Source organism: Sardina pilchardus, chromosome 18, assembly GCF_963854185.1.
Source record: "Sardina pilchardus chromosome 18, fSarPil1.1, whole genome shotgun sequence".
Classification (NCBI taxonomy): Eukaryota; Metazoa; Chordata; class Actinopteri; order Clupeiformes; family Clupeidae; genus Sardina; species Sardina pilchardus.
In genome coordinates, this window is record NC_085011.1 from 32,662,195 (window position 1) to 32,687,862 (window position 25,668).

Consider the following 25,668-nt stretch of genomic DNA (forward strand, 5'->3'; position numbering starts at 1 on the left):
TTGTCCTCCTCCTGCGCTTGGCTTGACGCTGGACTCGAGTTGAAGTGCGCTTTAGGGCCGCACGGGCCCGCTTCCAGACTTGCTTGCACCAAGCAACAGCAGCTTCAGCAGAGGGAACGGCGACCTCAGGCTGCTCAGAGGGGAAGAACGGAGGTAAGTAACCACACTGCACTTCAAAAGGGCACATACCCGTAGAGGTGGAAACCAGCTGGTTATGGGCTATTTCTGCCCAGACAAGCATCTTGCTCCAGGACTTGGGATTGTCTGAGGCCATGCATCGTAGGTACTTCTCAAGCTCCTGGTTAATTCTCTCAGTCTGCCCATTAGGCCGCGTTCAGACTGCAGACGAATCTGATTAAAATCTGATTCCTTCTCATATCCGATTTTTATTTTTAGGGCTGACTGTTCACACTGCCTTTAGCAAGTGTCCAAATCGGATATGGCTCTATTCAGACTGGGTCACATTAGTAACAGATCTGACAGGTTGCTGTAGCAACGAAAACAAACATGTCTGCCATCAGGAGGAAATACTTGATAATTTGGTGTGATTAAACAAAGAACAATAAATAACTAGAAATGCAATTCCAAGGAATTACCAGTGCATGAAAATGCAAAAATAGATAGATAATGTAGATTGGTTACTAAGGTGTAGATAGGGTAAACATGGTGGTTGCATAGTTTACAGAGAGTTGATAGTGTGAAGGTAGACAGTTTAAAGATGAAACATTCCAGCTCTAACTTAACTAATGATTTCTATTCATGTTAAAATGTTGATTAGCTAACTTAGGTAATGATTTCTAGCAGTTACGCTAAAAATGCTAACTATGCTAACAATGCTAAATTTGCTAATAATGCTAACCAGGTTGATTAGCTAACTTAGTTGATGATTTTTTGCAGTTATGCTAAAAATGCTAACAATGCTAACTATGCTAACTATGCTAACCATGCTAACTAGGTAACTTGCTAGTGAGGACTTTTATTTTGAAACATTTGTTGCTAGGGTATCCATGGTGGCCACTATCAAGAAACAAGAAGTTACTGCAGTATAATCATGTTGGTTGCTATGGAAACGGTCATAAACACTTCATTTTAATGGTTGCTATGTTGGTTGCTAGGTACATGGAGGTTTCATGTAGTTGACTGGAGGCATAGTGGATGATAACTGACAGTTGGAATGGTTGAACAGTTCAATAGTTGAGTAGTTTCAATGGTTAAATAATTTAATAGTGTATTATTGCAGTGAGGACTTTTATTTTGAAACAGTTGTGGACAGAGGAAACAGTTTAACAGGATATGTGTAGTCTTCAGAGAGATTGTATGCTTAAATCCTGAGAGAAACTGACAGTTGGTGCCCAGGTGGCCGGCCACCTGGCGTAAGATTCTAATTGCTGCCGTGATGTCATAATGAGCAATGTTAAGTCTATGGGGGGAATTGTAATAGTTTTTAACTAATAGTTTAAAAAGTATAAAAGTTACAAAGTTGAAAAATACAAAGCACACATGGCATAAGCAAGACCTACGTAACACAGTTTGAATGAAGTTTCTACGTTAAACGGTTCAAGCTGAATTGCGTGCGTTAGAAGAAGAACTAGAAATGCAATTCCAAGGAATTACCAGTGCATGAAAATGCAAAAATAGATAGATAATGTAGATATGATTACTGAGGTGTAGCTAGGGTAAACATGGTGGTTGCATAGTTTACAGAGAGTTGATAGTGTGAAGGTAGACAGTTTAAAGATGAAACATTCCAGTTCTAACTTAACTAATGATTTCTATTCATGTTAAAATGTTGATTAGCTAACTTAGCTAATGATTTCTAGCAGTTAAGCTAAAAATGCTAATTATGCTAGCAATGCTAACTTTACTAACAATGCTAACCAGGTTGATTAGCTAACTTAACCGATGATTTCTAGCAGTAATGTTAAAAATGCTAACTATGTTAACAATGTTAACCATGCTAACTAGCTAACTTGCTAGTGAGGACTTTTATTTTGAAACATTTGTTGCTAGGGTATCCATGGTGGCCACTATCAGGAAACAAGAAGTTACTGCAGTATAATCATGTTGGTTGCTATGGAAACGGTTATAAACACTTAATTTTAATGGTTGCTATGTTGGTTGCTAGGTACATGGAGGTTTCATGTAGTTGACTGGAGGCATAGTGGATGATAACTGACAGTTGGAATGGTTGAACAGTTCAATAGTTGAGTAGTTTCAATGGTTAAATGATTTAATAGTGTATTATTGCAGTGAGGACCTTTATTTTGAAACAGTTGTGGACAGAGGAAGTAGTGAAACAGGATCTGTAGTCTTAATGAGATTGTATGCTTAAAGCCTGAGACAGAAGGTGCCTCTCATAGCGTTTACGCGTCCTCTCTCGCTCCTCACTGATCTACATAAAGAATGATGGAGCGGCAACAATGGGATAGTCTAGCCCTTCTTCTATCTTTCTTTATGTAGATCATTGAGGATCGAGGAGCGAGGGAGGACATATAAACGCTGCTTGAGAGGGACCCACAGTAAATACTTTAAAAGTTGTATGTAGATAGTCTAATTAATGTTGATAGACAGACTGTTTAATGGATGTTGATAGGCAGATTGTTTAATAGATATTGATTGACAGTTTAATGGGTGGATGAGTGAATGGTCTGAAGAAGATGAATGGATAGAAGGTTGGATGGAATGTGCCTTATATTCTTGTTAAGAGAGACACTACAGCTCTCTGAGAGTAGTTGACACAGGTGTAATCAATTTAACTGGCTAGTCTTAAGAGAGCCAGAGTACTCTTAAAGCCTGAGACAGAGTAAATAATTTAAAAGTTGAATGTAGATAGTCTAATTAATGTTGATAGACAGAGAGTTTAATGGATGTTGATAGACAGATTGTTTAATAGATGTTGATAGACAGTTTAATGGGTGGATGAGTGAATGGTCTGAAGAAGATGAATGGATAGAATGTTGGATGGAATGTGCCTTATATTCTTGTAGAATGGAGAGACACAGCTCTCTACTGAGAGTAGTGGATACAGATACAGGTGTAATCAATTTAACTGGCTAGTCTTAAGAGAGCCAGCCTGAGACAGAGTAGATTGTTTAAAAGTTGAATGTAGATCGTCTAATTGATGTTGATAGGCAGACTGTTTAGAATGGGTGGATGAGTGAATGGTTTGAAGAAGATGAATGGATATAAAGTTGAATGGAATTAGGAGGACTTATTTTGATACTGTTGTGCGCAGAGGATACAGGGGAACAGAATATGTAGTCTTCAGAGAGGAGCCTGAGAGAAACTGACAGTTGGTGCCCAGGTGGCCGGCCACCTGGTGTAAGATTCTAATTGCTGCCGTGATGTCATAATGAGCAATGTTAAGTCTATGGGAGAAATTGTAATAGTTTTTAACTAATAGTTTAAAAAGTATAAAAGTTACAAAGTTGAAAAATATAAAGCAGGCATGGCATAAGCAAGACCTACGCAACAACGTTTGAATGAAGTTTCTACGTTAAACGGTTGAAGCTGAATTGGCTGCGTTAGAAGAAGAAGTTTAATAATAATAATAATAAGAAGACTTGGAATAACAGTACAGTGCATTTTCATGCACTGTAACTAGGTGAGTGTTCATTGAATGCATGCATAGGCTACGTGTGCGCATGTGCGCATCAGAAACCGAAACTAATCAGTGGCAAGCTCCGTTTCAAACTGTTGAAAGACTATTTAATTATTTAACAGCATTTAATAGAACAATGTGGATTCTTGCAACTTCCATAGAAACCGAGCAGAGACTGCATATGTTTAGCATTGAGTATTGTTAAGTCACGTTTAATATAACATTGTCAAAAGACATAGCCGTAACGTTGCTCCACAACTCGAAATACCATGGGCGCAGTGATATCTGAAAATAGTCCTCATAGGCAACAAGCAGGAAGTAGTGCATGATATCACTTCGCCCATGGTACGGTTGCAACTTGTCTTGATTATTACGCCAGATGAGAGTGTAGTTCTGTGTCAAAACAGCCTAGAAAAACGGCACGTTTCATTTTCAGTTGGTCTTATTGCACTTTCTAACTTGAGAAGAGACACGTTTTAAATGGGAAAATTACCAGAAATCTTAGTCACTTGTAAGCATGATGCTAGCAGGCGAGAAGCTAATGGTCTAATCCGATTCAATGATCTATGCTAGGCTGAAGCTAAAAGTTGTATCGCCAGACTCACAGAATGGCTGGATGAACGGGAAAAAGGTAAATATTGATTGTTTTGCTCGAGGGGAGGTGGGAAATGAGCTTATTTCCAAAAATGGCGGCATATGCCTTTAACAATGCATTGTTACAGCTCTAGCTGTGCATATTTGGTAAGATAAGGTCTGGTTTTCTGAACATTGTGCATTACAAACCGACATGACTTTGGGACTAAGGCAACAGTATGTTTGTAAGTATGTTTTAAATAACTGCAAAACATATATTTTGCTTCTCACACATGAGATGTAGTGTTGCGATACTGAAGTTATTGTAAATTCATGGTTTAAAACTGGTTTAATTTGTAAGCAACCATACAAATTTCTTGTAAGAAATGATCTTACAAAAACGTATATAATATATATTATATATTAGTGATATCAACTTTAACTCATTTGATTAATCAAAGGAGTTGACTACTGTGCCAGGTATTTATCATTGGCACATTTTTTTCTGTCACAATGTCTTTTGCTCAACATTTGCATATTGTTAATGGAAAGGTTCTGCAGCTATTACTAAAACAAAGGGATACCAGCTGTGTCCAGATCAGTCTAATGCCTACTCATAGTTGCATCTACCCTTTGTTAAAGTGCACACCATGCATTTTATTTTACTTCAACTTCCAAATAAAATGGAAACAGCTGAGCATTAGACAAAACATATTGATAATGGTTTGTTTGACACAGCATAGTCTTGTCCTGCATGCCATCAACCTGTTTTGCACCATCAACAATGACAGTGCTTTTGTGGGAAGCAGCAACAATGGGTCAACAATTCTCTGGAACACACCAGGGGCAGTGCAGGCAGGCCGTGACTGGGGGGGAAGGTTTTTAGCTATTTCGCCCATGGGTTGAGAGGGGCAGCCTTCAGTCTAACATGAGACAGCAGAGGGTGAGCACCCTAGTTTTCACACACTAAAGGTGCTGAAGAGAGTGAGCACATAACTCAGCCCCACAGCAGTGGAGTGGAGAGAGGAGTGGCAGCGCAGCACAGCAACATGTTTAAAACCAGCTACTTACGTGAGGTGCGTAAGGAAAAGTATGAGCGCTCGGATGTTTTCGAAGAAGCGAGCAGCCCGGAGGCTAGCTCTCCTTCCTCAGGTCCCACCGCTGCACAAGGTTGGGAGAGCTTGCAAGAGCTGAACAGCCGCTTCGCCCGTTACATCAACCGGGCGCGTGTGCTGGAGCAACGCAATGCCATCTTCCGCAAGCAGCTGGAGACGCTGCAGAGGATGGAGGAGGCGTCGGGACTGGAGGAGGCCTTTGGTGAGCAGATTAATCTGAATCGGCAGCGCATCCGAGAGCTCTACTCTGACCGTGCCAAACTCGAAAGAGAGCTGAAGGATGCGGAACGTATGCTAGATGAGTTCACCAACAGGTGAGAGGATACTTTTGAATCAGAAAATGTAGCCATCCTCACCTTTTCCACTGTGATCTTTGATCGTGTATTTAGATGAATGCACTTTGGTTAGTTAGTTTTGAATAAAATATTTGCAAAAGTGCGTTGGAAACAAAAATGCAATGGCAGGCGCATTGAGTAGTGATTCTCTGTATTATCAGTTGAGGCTGTCATTTTAAATCTACATAGTGATGGGTGATACATAGTGAAGCGTTGGTTCAAATGTTATTGAGTCCGCAATGAAATGATAACTGCGTGATCAGCAGATATCAGCAGGATATACACAGCAAAATGACAATGAAATATGTTTTTCAGGTATAGAAATGAATGTGACTATCAAGAACAGCTGCGAGGTACACTGGAACAACTTAATAAGGTACTATACGATATGAATGGCTGTTGTATGTGTAGTTCTGTAGATCAATATCAATGTTATGAAAGCACGTGACCTAAAAATGCAACCAAGAAAGAACTGGTTCGATCATTTTCTCGCCTTTACAGGAAGCTGATAATGCTCTACTCAGAAACCTTGAATACCAGATCCAGTCTCAGTTCCTCCAAGATGACATCAACTCTACCAAAGACAGACATAAAAAGGTAAAATGTACTTTACAAGATTTATTTCCTTGTCTTTTGTCTTACCCTTGGTGATAAAGTTATTAAATTATCTTTAGTTAGACTAGATATTGCACTTCATTCAAATGAATGAATTAGGGCTCATGTATTTTCAGATATTCCATTATCATATCTGCATTTTAAGCATAACAGTGTTAACAATACGGTGCAGTATTATTATTGATTAAATGGATGGTTGATTCATATTTCATTGCACTGTCCCTTGTGTTTCTCTGCACTAATGAACATCAAGGGCGCAGGCAAAAATAGTGTCATGGCCCTAATTAAGTGGTAGTGCTCAGATTACATCCAACTTCCATTCATTAGAACTGAACTCTGAGCTGTAACAATGCCATTATTTCTGATGATATGCCTGCAGAAATAAGGCAGTACAACTAGGGTCATGTATGTTTGGGATGGTTAATGAGGGATACATCTTGACATGTAGTTCAGAGGCACATTACTTGTGATTTTTGTCTTCTAGAATCTGGCAGAAATCCAAACTTACGTGAACATTCTGCAACAAATCAACCAGACAACTCCTCTTTTGCCTAACATGTCGGTTGGGATATCAGAGGTATGCTTATCAGATTTCAGTTTGTCAAAATGGTCAGGTAAAATATTATATTTACTTGTGTCCACTGTAATTGCTACCTTTTCCTTTGCCACATTACAGTGTTATAGGGAAGAGACATAACTGTGTATTCTACACATAAAAAAGATCATTTAAAGAACTGATTACACTGCACTAATTGCAAACTATACAGATTTTCATCTTATGTGTGTATTTGTATTGCAGACCCTCTATATTGGGTACTGCATAATTTTGTCTATTTCATATTATTTTCAGCTCTTTTTATGTTGCCCTGGTGGCTCTTACAAGTGGACTCACACCTGCATTCCACTAAAGTCATCTCTCTTTTTCATGACCCATAGGAACAGGAAAAGCTTCTTGCCCAGCGACGTGTTCCAGCACTGCAGAGTCAGCTGGAGGAGTGCAAGAGCGCCCTCTGCCAGCTACAAGCACAAAAGCAAAGACTACAGACAGAGGTTGGTGCTTACAGTCACATGCCTGACTAGGATCCAGTGGAGTATTCATGTACCTTGTGTCCTCCTGTAATGCTTCACTATATAGCTGTATAACTGTCTTGCCTTCTCTGTCCCATAGACTTCTGTGTTGGAGCAAGCCATAAAAAGTACACAGGAAAGCTATGATGATGAGATCCAGCTGTACAATGAGCAGATTGAGTCCTTAAGGAAGGAGATTGAGGAGGCCGAACGCACACTGGAAAAGTACACCAATGAGTGCCGGCACCTGGCAATGTACCAGAGCTCCCTTGAGAATGAACTGGAGAGATACAAACGGATCATTGAAAACGAGGACAACAGGTCAGTGTCACAGTCTAAACAGGGCACATTTTCAAGAGGGTACCTGTATGTAATAGGCCTACTGTATTATTTAGCAGTTATTTGCTTTTGTTGAAATTTCCCAGCCTTGGCTTATTGTTCTTTGTTATGCTCTGGACTGCACATTAAACAATATTCACCACACGGTGGCAATATTTCTCCACCTTCCTTTATCATTTCACATCCATGTTCAAACCTTGCATTTGTAAAAGTATGAATATTTTGCGATTTATACCATTTTAGATTCATTCCATCATTCTGAGTATTGATGATTTCTTGGCATAGTCGCTTAGCTATAAGAGTGTAGGAAACACTGCTTTCATCCCTGTATATAATTCTCTAGTAAATTCATTGAAATTAAATCAAATGTATTTCTAAATTTACATTGCATTCACAAAACAGAACTTATGTTCTTCAAAATTAAAATGATGAAGACATATGTCAAACTACCAAAACGTCTTATTGTGTAAGCAGCTCAATTAAATTGGAATTAGAGAATAAACCTAATAATTACTGCTTCTTCTATCCAAAATCAGTTTAGGTTGAGACAGCCACAGTGAAATACTGTAGATTGATTAATACCATCTTGATGTGTTTTATCTCTCCCATAGGTTAAATTCAGCGATAATTGGAACTCCAATTACGTTGTTCACAACTAATTTCAGATACATTCACAACCCCACGGTGCCCAGGGGAGGGAAAGGTGAGAAATGGAATAGAGATGATGCAATATGCTTGTGTTTTACAGTGAATGGGAAATCTCCAATTAGGGAGGTGAACTAACAGTCTTAAAATTCCCACTGAGTTATGCTGATGTGCTACACTGTGAAACAAAAGAGCAAAAAAAGTCATGCATTTAATTTTTTATGAAGATCATTACAGAAAATGCCAAATAGATCTACATGTACAGTATTTATCTCCTAAAACTCTGAGGGGCAGATGTACTAACGCTTTTGCGCCCACTTCAGGCGTATTTGTTTCGCAACGTGCGCATAGAAAGATGGCGAGGTATGTATTAACAGGCCGCAATGAGGTGAAGGCGCAAACTGCCTGTCGCGGGAGCTGAAAATGGCAAATTGTGCTTTTCCGTCTCATGCATATGGATTTATGGGAGTGTCAGCTGATAGTGGGAGGTTTGAGTAAAAATATGGGAGGAGAAGCGTTAAGTGCGCCTAATTATGTATTCCCCTGTATGTACTAAAACTGCCCATGAAAGCGCAAGTCTATTTTGCGCCTAAATATTTCCGCCTTGTAAAAGCAGGTGTTAAATGCGATTTGCTGTTAAATGCATCTATAAGAGAATCATTCAAAGACAACAAAATCGCTAATTAGACCACCAGTTTTGCGTCTTTGTACTACATCAAAAGCAACCTTAACTTTCGGTGGCTTTTCGAATGTTCACTTTCACGCCATCTGCTTAAACTTTCCTACTTGTTAGATTTGATAAATCTTCCATAGCCTACGTGCACAAGTAAGCCTAGTTTGAGTAGAACTACTGCTCTAAATTATCTTCCTGCTTGTTGACATCATGCATCGTATTATTTCATGATCGCTAAACGTCGGATTCCTTTTAATGTTGTCATCAGTTAACTTCATTCAACTGCGCTTCTGATTGACGTTCAGTTGTTGTCCTTCGCAAACTACGTTAGGGGGCGGAGAACGGCGCAGATTACCTAACGAATTTCAGGATTGGTAAATAGGACGTAAACTGAAGTATGATAGCGTGTGCTTTCTGCGTGTTGGCCTTGGCGCAAAAAACGTTACGATCGCTATTCTTAGTACATCTGGCCCTGATTGTCAACTCATGCGATATACTATTTTTGATGTGTGTCTGCCATATGCACTATTCTCTTACAGACATCACTCAGGCCATGCAGGATATTACCAGTGTGAAATCCCGTCAGAAAAATCTGGCAAAGAAGGTGAACAAAAAGAGAGAAATCACCCCAAGAGATGTGATGGATAGTGGTCTTGAGGAAAGGGTGTCTGGTGTGGATCATCTGGAAGATGAAAAGAAAGGCATGGAGGTGGAGGAAGGTGAGGTGAAGCGTGAGGACATCGCCCTTCACACTGGTGTTGCACGTGAAGATGTTCCAGATGGTGCTCAGATCAGTAAGGCATTTGACACACTTTGTAACATTGTTCGAGACCGCATGAGGAAATACAAAAAGCCAGAGCCCATAGCTGATTTCTACACAAAAGGCCGTTATGTTCTTGTCACGGGTGATTCGAGCTACCTTGATCCCTGCTTCTACACATCTTCTCCTTCTGGTGGTCATGTCTTTGTGACCATTTGGGATGGAATGATGCCCCCTTATGATCCCTATGCCACACCCTCAAAACCATCTCCCACCCCCAGTCCTACACCTAGGCCTCTCTCTCCCTCTTCCCCCTCAGAAGATGGAGACTCACAGGGCCATAAAGGAAAGGGAGAGAAAGGAGGGGATAACAAAGGGAAAGGGAAAGAGGGAGGAAATGGTGGTAAAGGCAATCATAAATCAAAGAATGGCGATCACAACCCAAAAGCCAAGGACCCTGGACCCACATCTCCAAACACAAACCATGGACCCACCCCTGCTCCTACAACACCGAAAAATCACAATGCAGGACAGCCAGGGCCCCGTAACGGTAAAAATACCGATGACAACAGTTCCCGAAGGGGGCTGCCACCCATGCCTTTCCCAAGAACCAACATACCACCTGATTCAATGAGTTATGAGAAGGTGGAGGTGGTGGAGTCGGTAGAGAAATTGTCACCTGACAACAAAGTGAAAGGCTATGAAGAAACCGCCATGGTTGTAGAAACCATGATTGAAAAGACCAGCAAAAAGAAACATGGTGATCGAACCTGAGATGATGAAACATAACAGTCTAAAACTAAACATCCTAACAAACATTGCCACATTCCAGCATTCCTGCCTCATGACTGCAAGTTTCTAGATGATTCTTAATCATGCTCTTGCTGGGTCGGACTGTGCTATTTACCTCTCTCTGCCAGTTACTCTGGCCTTTACTGTCTGAAAACTTGGGGATCATTTTTTCAAGGCCATGACCACCCCCTTAATACAAATAAGAATGACTTGAATCTTCCTTAGCATAGATGAAATAGATGAATCTGAATGTTCCCAATTTATAATTTGAATAATGCTGCTGCCCTCATACAATACAAGTTCAGTCTGAAAAGTCTGGTGCACAAAATACCTGATTTGAAATGCCAGCAGAGCTCTGCTGTGTATTGTTTTCAAAATAAAATCCCAAACCTCGCAAGTACACGTATCTGGTTGTTCTGTATCTGGTTGTTGTTCATGATAGGTAATTATGATGTACCTCTGAAGTGTCATTACATTACTTACCCTGTACCTAGAATAAATCCTAACCTTATTTCCGGGAATATCTCAAGTCAACTCAAGTAAAATGTGGAAATTGAGCATTCAGAACATACTACTTTGAGATGTGCAATGTTTTAAGTGTTGCCAAAATATGATTTTAAAGTAGCCTATGGTTTGGAATTACACAACATCCCTCTATGGACCGGTGTTGCCTGTAGGCAACATAGCCTATTTTGCCTTGTTGTAATAAAATGAGGCATCCCTTAAATAAGTAAATACCACTTTAAGAACTGGACAACTCAATACTAACCAATGGAAATGCAGAATAATGGTCACATGACTCACAGGCTGCTAGTTTGACCCTTCTTACAGCACATGCACACATTTGGCTGGGTGTCCTATTTTCACCCTAGAAAAGGGTGAATTTCACTAATTTCCCTCAAGTCTGCATCCTTCAAAAAAATGGACAGCCTTCATTGACAAGCATTGATGTATTTTCAATAAGTTTTATGTATATAAAATAATGTATATTTTAGAAAATAGCAAAAATCTGTATGTTGCCCACAGGCAACATTGTACCGTAATGGAATCACAGTAGGCCATACTTTATACTGAGGGGTTGGAGGGTGTTTTTTACTCATTGTAACACTTTTTTCTACTTTTATTTTCAATAAATAGTCATTTAAAATAATATTAATGATGATTTTAACATATTTTGGTTTGATTATGATGGTGTTCCACCGTGGTACAATGTTGCCTGTGGGCAACGGGTGAAAATGATATGATACTTTTTTGCAAAAAATCGGTAAAATTATGGTGTAAAAACTACATAATTCTGCTTTCTATGTCTCTGGCTATATAAAAATATGTTCTAAACAAATATTCCTTATTTTTTTTGTATAAGAAAACATAAATAGTTTAACCTTTCCCATTATGGTACAATGTTGCCTACAAGCAACATTTTTATAAAAATAAAATAAAAAAAATATTTTTTAAAATGTTCACTAATTATGTTAAAGTGACTATTTCTAAGCAGGAAAAACATTCCAAAAAAAATCTTGCCCCCTCAGATCATAATGCGTACCATAGAGGGTTAAACCAAGTTCATTTAGCCTTGTGTAGTTTAACTTTATGCCTGTTCTAATGCAGGTTGAGGAATTCTTAGCCTGTATGTAAGGGCGTTAATTAAAGATTAAATTTGAACTTTTGAGCTACTAAACTAATAAAGGCAAGTAGGCTACCACACAGGTGCACCCATGGTCATATGCAACATCAATAAATGAAGGTGTTGTTTGTAAGAGAAGATATTGTCAGAGACTTGCCCATATTTCATAAGAGTAACCCACTTGAAACAGATGTGAGCACGTCTTAATTTATTCTTGTAGACTCTCATTACCACACTGGGGATTGAAGCCCAATGCCTAGTCAAACACACTGCTCAAAGGTGTCCTTTCTTCAATCGATTTCTGTAATATAGTGTTTACAAAATGATATATTTGTTTTCTAAACTTCTCATTCTGATTCCTTTACAGTGTGGCTTTTGTCTACATTTTACATGAGCGATCAGAGCTACAGGTCCTTTCATGGTGATTGGCAAAAGATTGAAGTGAGATGCTTATAGTGTTAAGGCAAGATTTTCACAAGAATCGGTCCGTTCTCACAGAAATCTTCAAAATTGGTATGGGAGTTCAACTATATCCCCAGTGAACTAAAGAATATGTATGGCAAAAATATGGCATTTTGTCTATATATTGCTCTAAACATAGATTATGATGGGTACAACCATGTTTTCTGCATGTGGAAAGTCCATGGGGTATGGAAAATGGTTGCCGTATTAGAGTTCAAAATGGTGGCCATGTGTTTTATATACTCCATATGAGCTCCAAAATACAGACCTTTGTACAAACAACATCAATAACAATACCATGATATTATCTCCAAAGCAGGTTGAAGGACTTGGTTATTATAAGGGCTCAATGAATTGATCTGGTACTCAATGTTGAGGGCTCAGAGGTCAAAGCCACAAGGGATCACTCTTAAAATTGCAAACTCTCCCAAGCAGGTTGAGGTATCTTCATCAACCCTAGCACAGTTCAGCACTATAAAGTCCACATGAGCTGGTAAGATGTGATAGAACATGAACTGAGAAATATCACACCCTCCTTCATACTTCACACCCTGTATAGTCATGCACTGCATATTGGTGAACCAAGTGTACAACTTATACATTTTAGCCTGTACCTGGCTTGGCTTTTTAGTTCACTAAGTAGTAGCATGTCTGTGCAAAGTTTTATGCTGTATGCGAAAACAATGATTCTGGAACTACTATAAACATGATAAAGGTACACTATCGCCTTAATATAAGCTTTACGAACCAGCCATGCAACTTCAAGAATAGTTGACCCAAAGACATCTCACAAGAACCGTGAAACATTACCTTGTCAGTAGAAATAGCTCTTTAGTTTTTGCCTGTTGTTAATCCTTCGCCTCCACAACAAAAGTATTTTCATTGTGTATAGGGGCCACGAGGCTATTAAAATGGCAGAGTAAAATATAAATATACTACAACTCTAGAGGAAGCAAACATACCTGAAACTGCATAGTATATCTTTAAAGTATTAAAATACCTCTGTAATATCTTTAGCTATAACGCTTGAGTAAAGTATCCTTATTCAGTCTAGTACTATAAGAAGCGGTTAAGTAGATTTATTTGTAGACTGGTGGATATGAAGTTACCTTGCCAGCACAAGTTGTCAAAATGATTCCACAGTCTTTGCCTTTTACACATAAACTGAAAAAAGCATGAACATATAACAAAGAACTTGTCAATGCTCTGTTTGCGAGATACTAAACTTTAAGTAGAATGACACAAATGATCATTTACACAAACTGTACAACAGTTGTCTTTTCAGAGAAAAAGGATTAAGGTGGAGAACATAATATAGTACGTATATACTTATATGCTATTTACATACATTTTTGTAATAAAAACAATACAGAAAACAAGGCATTTTTTTCCCTTTATAGATACGTTACAGTTATTATGATCTGGATACAAGGAATAGTAGTAAACAAAAGACAGGGAAAAGCAGCCACAGAAAAGAAAAATATAGAGGCCAACAAAGAAGAGAGGGAAGGACATAGAGAGAAGTGTGAGAGGAAGGGCATCATGCAGTAGTCTAATTTTTACTCATCAAACTCTTCAGGCTTCTCTCCAAGGCTTCATCTAATTCCTCTTCCAATTCCTCTTTTTTAGACATGGCCAGTTTGGATTGGTAGTCGCGCACTATCTGGTCAATATAAGGGGCACTTTGTGTTCCATGGACCATTAGGGTCCACTCTCGCAAAATTCCTGACTGAGGTACATCACCCTGAAAGTGAATCTCCAGCACCCAGGTTCCGCGGGGATCCTCGCCCCAGGAGTGAGAGGTCATGAAAGGCCACTTGTCAAAGCCCACCTTAGCATCATCATCACGAGGTCGGCGACTCAGAAGGATAGATTTAGTTCCCATAGGAGAAGTCATGTTCATATTCAGGTCACCACGACGGCTGCCATTTACAGTTACCACAGCCTGCACATGCTCAAGGTATCGCACATAGTTTTCCTTCCCTTGGCAGGCATCAGTGGTAATGGTTAGGATTAGCTTGTCTTCTGACTGAATTTTACTGTAACAAGAAGAAGCAATAGAAAGTCAACTTAAGAAACCAATGAAAGTGAAATTAGTTATCACATAATAATAATTCAATCAATAACAAACAATTAGTATAATCATCCAAGTAATTTGTTTTTGTTCAATGGGAATTGTAAATAATCTTTATCTTTATTTTCTTATTTTTATTTATTTGACTTAGGCTACAGAAAGCAACTTACAGATGTTAATTAATAGCAGAGCCAGTCTCACCACGGCAACTTGGCCTTACGTGCCTTGTTCAAAGACTCAACAGTGGCAGCTGCTTGTGAAAAGAACCCGTGATTTTCAGGTCGCTGCATGCTAACCCAGCTCCGGGACAGAACTTCTTTCCTTTCTCACTTTGTGAATTGAATAGTGACATGATATCTCTATATCTGAATGGCGTAGTTTAGTATGCTATCCAAGGTGTTCATTTATGAGCACATATGTTTTACATCATTTTGAATAGACAGTGCATAGCTGTGTGGGCTGCGTGAATCATTTCAGGTGAATAAGAGGGGGGTCTACAGAAGAGTGTCTACAGCGGCTAGAGCAGCAAAAGTGCTTCTTTTAACAGTATTCAACAATACACAATAAAACATTTTTTATCCAAACAGCATCAAACTGCCAGGTTTGAAATCAGTCGAATGGTTCAAGAGATATGCGAAAAACCACAAACACACAGAAAGACATGATGTTCCTGTCATTAATATAGATAAAAGATAAACAACAACTCAAACAATATTGTTGTTTGTAATCCCATTGGCTGATGAAAGTATATCTGTTTGTTCTCTCAGCAATTCTCCTCCTCTCTTTACATTACCTTTATAGTACGCACTATACACTCAGCTCACTCTTTACAGTACCTTTATAGTAGGCACTATACACTCGGCTCACTCTTTACAGTACCTTTATAGTATGCACTATACACTCGGCTCACTCTTTACGGTACCTTTATAGTAGACACTATGCACTCAGCTAACTCTTTACAGTACCTTTATAGTATGCACTATACACTCGGCTCACTCTTTTCAGTACCTTTATAGTACGCACTATACACTCGGCTCACTCTTTTGAGTTATACAGTACTCAGAGGGGTTACCAGGATGTAATCTTTGGGGGGGCATTTGGCCTATTTGGGGTGGCAACAAAAAAATGGGTGCAAAGATATCAGCACAATCTTTTAGCGCATGGCCACTTGGCAGACACACGGGGCCCATAGTCTAGGCCCTAGACTATATAGTATATGAACATGTGGTAGTTGTTAAACCAGGTGAATATAACTGTATGGGTTTCCCAATGTCATTTATAGTGGAGTTGTGACCGATACAAATCACATTCAATGCAATAATAGGTATACAGAATCATAGATGATCTGTAGCCAATCTATCTAGCCTATATCTATCTCATGCATCATTCAGGAGCCATAATCAATTAAAAATTCATAAGACTAGTGTGTCACAATTGTCTTGATATTGATAATAAGTTAAGAATTTTGATACTTTCTTGATTTGATATGGGAGCCACCGCACCAGTAGAGATCAAGGACATTACAAGGCATATACTGTAGCCTACTTCCCCCAACACAGTCAGTGAAAAGGTGGCAATGTTTGTATTTCAAACATTTTGAAATTCATATTAAGTTTACATTATTTATGATAGCCTATGCGTAGCCTAATTAGTTAAAGTAAGTTTTATATATAGATTTTTTTAAATTTTGAATCACATTTTACACGATTGTCATATTGATTTAGGCTACATTGATCTTTAATGTCATTGAGTGCCTGTCACTTTAAGAGAACGTGAGAGTGAGGCTTCAGTAATGATATGCGGCTAGTCTAAAATAGGCATAATGCATAGAAATATGTGGAAGCAATGCTTATGTTTTCTATGTAATTCTATGTAGGAGTTTAAATAAATGTTCAAAAACCAAACGAGTGGAAGAGCACAACATTCATAACAGACTGAAGTTGGAGACCAAGTAAATTTAAAAATGCAATTTAAAACTGGATTACTCGGGAATGGCTTGTTGTACAAATGAATGCTTCATAGCCTCGTATTTGGTAAGGTCTGCCGTTTATTTGGATATGATTTGCCACATGTTGGGTTGAACGAAGAACTTGAGATATTCTACCGAGGGTAATGTTCTGGAGATTGAATGTAAAAATGATTAGGCTACATTGTAAATTCAGGTTGATTTTCTCCCGAACTGTTTATTACAGCAACTAGTATTAGTATTCAAAGGTTTTGGAGAAAGTGGTCTTCAAGCAAATGTGTGACTTCCTCTATCAGAATAACCTACTAGACCCTATGCAGTCTGGTTTCAAGAGTGGTCATTCTACTGAAACTGCTCTTCTATCTGTGGCATTGAGAGTAGCTAACTCCTCTGCTCAGTCATCAGTGTTAATTCTGTTAGATTTATCTGCAGCCTTTGATACGGTTAACCATGACATTCTCCTTTCTACACTATATGAACTGGGAATTTCTGGGAAAGCTCTTGACTGGTTCAAATCTTACCTTAAAGGGCGTTCTTTTAGCGTGTCTTGGCAGGGACAGATATCAAAGTCTCATGACCTCACTACAGGAGTCCCTCAAGGATCAGTATTAGGGCCCCTCCTCTTCTCTATTTACACCACTTCTTTAGGTGGGATTATTCACTCTCATGGATTTGAATATCATTGCTATGCGGACGACACTCAACTTTTCCTATCCTTCCCACCTGAGGACTCTAGTGTTTCCCATCGGATCTCTGCATGCCTGAAGGATATTTCAATCTGGATGAAGGATCAGCACCTTCAGCTTAATCTTTCAAAAACTGAGCTCTTGGTGTTTCCAGCAAAAACAGCCATTCCCCAACAGATGAACATCCAGCTTGATTCATCCTCATTGACTCCAACTAGATCGGCACGTAACTTGGGTGTCATAATTGATGACCAACTTACTTTCTCTGAGCATGTTGCCTCAATTGCAAAGTCATGTCGGTATACCCTGTACAACATTAGGAAGATCAGACCTTATCTGACACAAGATTCCACTCAGCTTCTTGTACAGGCAATGGTTATCTCCAAGCTGGACTACTGTAATTCCCTGTTAGCTGGCCTACCTGCTTGCGTATTAAGACCACTACAGTTGATTCAGAATGCTGCAGCACGACTGGTCTTCAATCAGCCAAAGAGGACACATGTAACCCCTCTCCTAGTTACTCTCCACTGGCTCCCTATAGTAGCCAGAATTAAATTTAAATCTCTCACTCTGGCCTATAGGACACTGACTGGATCTGCTCCTAGCTACTTCAGTTCTTTGATCAAGATGTACATTCCCAACCGCCCATTGCGATCTTCTGAGGAGCGTCTGTTATGTTGACAAACCATACATGCTAGGTCAAACTGTAGATCCTATTCTTCAGTGGTTCCGTGTTGGTGGAATGAGTTGCCCAGTGCTCTCCGTTCAAGCAACAGTTTTGGATCTTTTAAGAGGGGTCTTAAGGCATATTTGTTTAATATGCACTTAGTCTTTTGAGCGTTTGTTATGTGTTATGGTTTGTATAATAGTTTTGTTTTGTTAGAATTTGTCCATTGTTAGAATTTGACATTTATTCTGCTATTGTCCTTAAATTTAGCCATACCATGCTATAGTTATTGTTATTATATAATTAACTGAGTGACTTATTTGATTGCTATTGTCATTTCATTGTTTTATTTCTCATTAGATTAGTGCTTAAATGATTGTTTTATTGATAATATTGCTATTCTCCCTATTTTGTAATTGTTCACTGTTATTTAATTTGTATTGCTATTTATTTGTATGTCGCTTTGGACAAAGGCGTCTGCTAAATAACCATAACCATAACCATAACCATAACCATTTAATACCACCGGAAAGCTAAGATCGTGCTCTGTAAGGTGATATGCATGAGATATCAGTGTGATTATAACTTCGTGAGCAATCCAGCACAGAAGAATGGGTGTGCATTAAGCATTTTTCGCGCGTCGCGATAATGCGCATAATGTTACATTTCAGGTAGGCCTAGCCTAAATTCATGTTGATTTTCTCGCAAACCCTTACAGCAACTAGTTCTTAATAAAAAGCTAAGATCGTGCTCTGTCAACAAGTGACACGCATATATCAGTATGACTAGAACTTCGTGAGTAACCCAACAGAGAAGCATGGGTGTGCATTGTCCATTTTTCGCCCGTCGCAGATCATTTCTCTAGGGGGGGCAGGGGTTATCTTTGGGGAGGCACTGCCTCCCCCAGCCTCCCCCTAGACACGCCCTTAAGGGTATGCTCTTGTATTTTTTCCTTGCTACTGTTGCCTATGTAGGGTCTGGGATTCATTTGAGTCTTGAGACAATGTTGCTGAGGGAGCTGTATGCATTAGAATTGAAGTTTCCTTGTAAATACTTTTTCTCATGACAATTTAAAGGGTAAACGGACTAGAGAGATTAAAGCATACAGTATACCCATAGACAGGCAAAAGAAAAATAAATGTCCTTTCCAGAAAAAGCTTCAGTCAAAAAAGGAAGTATTGCGTGGGTTTAAAAAAGGCTTGCTTTGTTGCCGTGGGAGCACACGCGCATTGGTCTAACTGCCATGGTGGAGCTGTGTGATAGCACCAAAGGGGCTGGCCTGTGCAGTCATAAAGTGTCCATAATGGCATTATCCAAGGGAGCTTTCTGTGGCCTTTGCCATTACCACTGTCACATTGAGAGGGGGAGAGGGAAGATAACCAGAGCATGAAAGCAAGACAAAGGGAGACAGAGAGCAGGGAAAGGCTTCTTAGAAAGGGGATTCAACAGATATATAATAAAGTAATAAAGCTATACATGTAAAAAATTGTGTTTAGAAGGGTAAACGCATTTAATAAAATATGAATTCATAAGGATTACATCATATTACTGTATATTCATTATTCACCCCATTCATTTACCTCCGCCAAGGAGGTATATGTTTTCATCGGGGACCGGCGTTTGTTTGTTTGTTTGTCTGTCTGTTTGTTGGCAAGATAACTCAAAAAGTAATGGATGGATGTCAGGCATGACCCAAGGAAGAAACTATTAAATTTTGGGAGTGATCCGTAATTCCGTCGGGATTCCGGAGCCGTTTATGTATTTAGCTTATGGCCTGTACAGACTACACGACTTTTTTGTCTTTCACGATTATCTTTTACGATTGACCATGTCAGACTAGGCGATCAGAGAACCACAAAACCGTGCAGCATCGTGGCCGCAAGAGTGGCCACATTCCAAGATCATCTATCGTAGCCTTCTCGTCGTGTGTCGTCACAGTGTCAATGTCAACACACGAGTCGTAGGAGATTCCCCAAAAATTCTGACATGCTAGAATCGTCGTAGAATGTCGCAGACAATAAATCGCGGGTCGTTGAACATGTCAGATTACAAGACGCTTCCTCCAATGGAAATTTGTCGGCCACGACACAATCGTGGCAAAATCGGGCTTAAATCGTGTAGTCTGGCGATCTGAATAGTTTAGGTTCAAATGTATGACAACCTAGGAAGAACAAGGCAGGCGGAGGTAGCTGCGCTCTCTGAGTGCTTTTCTAGTTGTACATAAAATGTATTTTATCTGATGCAGTTCAACACCACCAGTTCCACTGATGACAATAAGTAAGGGATGATAGTCCATCAGTCATTCGTGAAAAGAAAAAAGATTTCAACTGCATTAACAGGGCCTGTTTTTCTAATGGGACTTCTGTTGACTTCTGTTGCATGGTTTTCGGAAGTATTTGAAATATATCCTTTTGAATACTATTTGAATACTCTCTATCAAATTGGAATATGTTTAGTTTGACTGATCACAAGAATGATTATTTGAGGAGTGGCAACACCTATTTTCAATAGTTTCCTTTTCTTAGACTGCCTTTTTGAAGCGTACAATGTTTTATATTTCATATATTTATTAAGATATGTCTAACTTCTATTGTCAATACACTGATTGAGTCATCCTAAAATTATACTACACAATTAGGCTTCCATTACAATTCATGCTCACACTGGTCAGTCAGGCATGGGGCCAGTTTTGATTTGGTGCCATTTAGGCAGCTCCCACTGGACTCCACCGTACTTGAATGTGGGTGGGTTGAAATAGCATGGACACTAATATTACACTATAATTAATGCTTAGGATGTAGAGGTATGGTAGTGTTATCCTGTATTAAGGTTATATGGGTTGGTGTAATTGATTACACTAGTCTGATATAGCTGAATAATATTAACATTATCCCCTCCTCTGAAAAATCCATAATTCCTGGGTAAAATGCAACGATTTAGAAAGGACACAATAACTGGACTGATATTTATATAACCAGGAACTTTGGAGCTTGAATTTCCCCTTGGGGATCAATAAAGTATCTATCTATCTATCTATCTATCTATCCTTTCTATCTATTTTACACTTTAAGTCTGTTGTCTGTATTGCCTAGCATGAAAACGAGTGTTTGACACCAAAATCTCGACGATTTAGCCCGTTTGTGGAATTTGGCAGATTTAGAATGGAGCTCTGTATAGCTTTAGCATTGCTCGCTTTGTGCATGGTCTATTCTGTCCTTGAACACCCCTAATAGTTCGTTTTTAAAAGTGTGCAGCTCACCGAGTGGTTACTGGTCTTCAACGATCTTCTATAGCAAGTTTAGCAGCGAAATACAGCTTCTGTCATCTGTTAGCAGGGATTTTCGAAATCCGGGAAGTACTTTTTCAACCGTGTGTGCCTAATATAACACAACAAAATTTGAATTGCACTGCGAAACTTGCTATAGAAGATCGTTGAGGACCAGTAACCACTCGGTGAGATGCACATTTTTAAAAACGAACGTTTAGGGGTGTTTTAAGGACAGAATAGACCATGCACAAAGTGAGCAATGTTAAAGCCATACGGAGCTCCATTCTAAAGCTGCCAAATTCCACAAACAGGCTCAATCGTCGACATTTTGGTGTCTAACACTCGTTTTCATGCTAGGCAATACAGAAAACAGGCTTAAAGTGTAAAATACCAAACTATTCCTTTAAGACCCAGCCAACCAGAGGGGTTGCTGTTTTGTAAAACTAGCCTGACTCAGGATCACTATTACCAAGGTTAAATTAAAAACAAAAGAGTTAAGGTTAACTGGCAAATAATAGGGAAAGTAAAATTACATTAGTGCGAGAGGGACAGAAAATTGGCTATTGGGCAAATACAAGCAATAGGAAGATGGGGCAAAGCACTGGATTGGAAACTCCTGATGGATGTCAGAGGTAAACTGTCAACTGTAACACCTCTCCTGTGTATATCTGAAATTGGGCAAATAGCAACAAACAACTTAGCATGATATACATGGTCTTTGATAAAAAAAAAAAAATAATAATAATAAAAAAGACTGAATATTGTGGACTTACTGTGTCTCTTGGACTGAACCAGCCACACAGTGGAATCTTTCTGGAACAGTCTTCCACTCCTTAGCCATCTTTACCATGCCACCGGCATCCAGCACCCCGTAGCCAAACAGGTGGTTGAACTCCAGACCCACTCCATTACGCTGCCACTGGTGCACCTCATCATGGAGCTGGTTACGCTTGGAGGTCAGAACTGCCAAATGCTGCATGTCCCTCCAGGTCAGGTTCGGACTATTCTCACACACACACACACACACACACACACACAGACACACACACACACACACACACACACAAAGAGAGAGAGAGAGAGAGAGAGAGAGAGAGAGAGAGAAGGTATCATTTATATTACTCAATCATTTGCTTCATACGATTTGTTAATTGGAGAATTGTAGATTCATTTCCATATCATTCTGTTAGATCTGATAATCTTATGCCCTGTAATGAAGCCTGGTCTGTGAAATGAGTCAATCTCTGCATCAAGGCGTGTATTTACTCTGGTCACTAAGAGCTTTATATCAATGTTCAGCTTGAGTGTACTTAGGCAGAAAGAATGGGCTCATAAGCTCACATGCACTATTTACCTTTAGCCAGGGCAGAGCCTGCTGCTCTTTTCTCCTGCTGACAGCAACATCATTATTTAGAGGTAAGTCAACACTGCAGCTTCACAAGAGCAAGTCTACATCAATGTTTACTAACTGTGCAACACCACCATATGCCTTCAACTGACAACAGAGGTGTCCTTACAGAAAGGAGTGAATGGAGCGAAGAATGGGGTAATAATAGTGTCCACACGTTCAAACAAGGACTATTTTGTTTGAAAATACAGCTAATGTCAGATTACAAATGGGCATTTTAAAGATAAAATAGAGGGGCACTGGTAAACATGATTGTGCGATCATTGGTAACCATACAATATCACTTCAATAACAATTGCACATTAAATACGTATTAATGTGTCTTAGCATATGTTTAGTTAGTGGTGTGGTGGGCATACAAACATCTCCAATCATTTGCTCCTCCGTAGCCTGGAAGTGTTTTTGTCTATTTGTCAGATAAAGCTCTATAGGGCGTTTTGAGGTCTTCAATCAAAAAAGGCATTGTAAGGCATTGTAAGGCCTATCCTTCATATAAATAAAGCGTAACTCATTACAGCTTATCTGCTTAATTAGGTATGCCAGCCCACAGAGCTATCTTGAATGGTCTTTTGACAGTTTCCATCCTCCATGTCCACTCCACTCCTGCAGGGGGAAAGGTGTGCAGTGCAGTACGTACTTGGCCTCCAGCGCCAGTGCAAAGACGCCGGCGGCCTCTGGAGCAGCAGCCGAGGTGCCGGAGTGGCGCAGAGTGCAGTTTCCATACAGATCCGTGGTGGCCTGCACCAGAAGGACACACAGTAAGAGTACACATCCACTGACTCACATCACATCTTAGTGAATCCATCAACACCCTGACAATATACACAGAAAAAGCAGGAATGTGTGGTAATATAGTCAAGGCCAGAGTGTGGAGGATACAGAGGGAATACAATAGAGCACTGTGCATAAATGTACAGTAACTTGCATATGATTTGAGAATTGCTGGTCCTTGAAACACAAGCTAATGTAGCAGACCCTGGCCTGCCAAGTGTCAGATTAGTAATCATTTATGCATTTATTCACCTCAGTGCACACTAGTTTATGAGAACATTGATTTAAACCAATATTGTATCATTTTCTTAAAGGTGCCCATACACAAGTTGCCGATTAGCAAAGAGAGAAGCATCTGTTTGAATATTTATAGCTGACCAAAGACATTATGTTGATCCTGTTTACATGTCAGTTTGATGGACATGCATGCACGATTGACTGTCTAGGTTGTCACATATACTTAACGTCACTATGCTGCTCCGAGGGAAACTGAAGGACTGAAGGTGTGTATGCATCGCACAAGGATGTTTTACATGTGAAAACAAAATGTACCCTTGAGTGTGATTGAAATAGTTAAACATGTAGCCTAGTCTACTTCTGATGGCAGTGCATACATAACTGTACCTGTATGATTATGGAAGGAAAAGTTGTAAAATGCTTATTAGCTTTTTGAGAGGATAACATTTTAACGTTATCATAACATGAGAACAACAACTGATATATCTGTCCTTAACTGGATTCAAATTCATCCATTCACTGATGGCACAGCCTGAATGGCACAACATAAACGTCACAATGAACAGCAGCAACCAGATAGAAAAACATTTCCTTAGTGCCTAGGGACAGAGCTGATCTTTCTTGAATCCTTTAGAACACTGTTTTTCTCTCTCTACTCTCTCTTGCTTCTCTTTCATATTCTCCACTCTTTCTTGGTCAATTGTAAAAAGCTTTTTTGCAAGTTCATGTCCACCCTGGTCTAATGTAATATCATATTGTTTTTACCATTTACTTACTAATACAAATCTGTTATGTGTACTAAAATTAAATTGATATTTTTTAATGGATTAAAAAATGGAACACAGGGGGTACTTGTAAATGCTAAAGAACACAGCCATTTGTAAATGCTCATTTCACACATACCACACCAGCCTCAGGGTTCCTCTTGCGTCCATTACTGAAGGTGGAGGCCAGCGTTGAGGAGCAGCTCTCATCATACAGTGCGGTGCGCCCGTCATTAATGGCTGAGTTAATGGAGATGGTCCACATGCTGGAGGCATAACCATCACAGTTACAGTCGTCATAGCTACCGCCATCTCCAGAGGCCCAGACATAGATACTGCCTTTCCCACCGCGACCCTGTGAGACAATAAAACAAAAGAGGCCCTTCACCTAGTTTCTATTTCAAAAAACGGTCCTGTAAGTACAAGCTGATGCTGGAGTCTCTGTCCTCTGTGAGGAACTAAACAAATGACTTCAATAGCTTTTGTTGTTGTTGAGAAAAATATGGTGAAATAAGAAGCTGTCAAAAACAAAACATCCTCCCAAACTGTAATTGGACATTTGATGTCAGGTTAGCATCGCTGTCTGTATGGATGTTAACACCTCTTGCTGTCAACATTTTCAGGGCATGAAATTTCCATTCCAACAGTCTGGTGTTTTGAACAATAAGAACAAAAGAAGAACAATAATAACCAGAACAAAGCTGCAGTGCTTGGACCCCTAATAATAATAATAATAATACCTGTAACTAGAAAATGTAATTCCATGGAAGGACCATTGCATGTAAATGCAAAAAGGTTGCTGTGTAAAACATTGTATTAGGCCTACAGTTAAAAAGACAGGCTACTGTATGACACAGAAGCATAGATAAATAACAATAACCCAATTACAATTCCTCTGAAATGACTTGGAAACCCACATTTAAAAAGTGATTTATGAAAATGCATCAACATTGTGGATAGTATTTTGGAAAATAACTCTTCATTTATTAGAATTTAAAAGACTGAAATGAAGTTGCCAACTTCAAACGAGTTGCAAGCGCTGACACTTTTGTAGCCTACTGAAGTTCACCTACAGTGAAACGACTGGTAGCTTACATAGGCTATATCTACACTTTAATGCAGGTTAAATGTATATGGGTCATTCCGTGTCAAATCAGACAAAATCCAGGAAAACGGTTGCAGCACCGACTCCGATTTTCTTCAAAGTTTGTCTACACAATGTTTA

At 39.4% G+C, this 25,668-nt stretch overlaps 2 protein-coding genes across 2 annotated transcripts in view; one reads left to right on the plus strand and one right to left on the minus strand.

The window, feature by feature from the left end:
- The first annotated feature begins 5,040 nt into the window (after positions 1 to 5,040).
- On the plus strand, positions 5,041 to 10,913 carry LOC134064297 (filensin). The gene is made up of 8 exons (XM_062520170.1): positions 5,041 to 5,603; positions 5,940 to 6,000; positions 6,126 to 6,221; positions 6,724 to 6,816; positions 7,176 to 7,289; positions 7,408 to 7,628; positions 8,258 to 8,349; positions 9,504 to 10,913. The coding sequence occupies exons 1-8, from the start codon at positions 5,224 to 5,226 to the stop codon at positions 10,496 to 10,498; spliced, it is 2,052 nt and encodes a 683-aa protein (XP_062376154.1). The 5' UTR covers positions 5,041 to 5,223; the 3' UTR covers positions 10,499 to 10,913.
- A 3,070-nt stretch (positions 10,914 to 13,983) lies between these two features.
- pcsk2 (proprotein convertase subtilisin/kexin type 2) overlaps positions 13,984 to 25,668 on the minus strand; it is a 37,444-nt gene continuing 25,759 nt past the window's right edge. The window contains exons 9-12 of the mRNA XM_062520046.1: positions 24,583 to 24,798; positions 23,309 to 23,409; positions 22,037 to 22,264; positions 13,984 to 14,641 (exon numbers count right to left, since the gene is read on the minus strand). Coding sequence (XP_062376030.1) covers positions 14,155 to 14,641; positions 22,037 to 22,264; positions 23,309 to 23,409; positions 24,583 to 24,798 — 1,032 coding nt within the window. The 3' untranslated portion in view covers positions 13,984 to 14,154. The remainder of the gene's footprint in view (positions 14,642 to 22,036; positions 22,265 to 23,308; positions 23,410 to 24,582; positions 24,799 to 25,668) is intronic.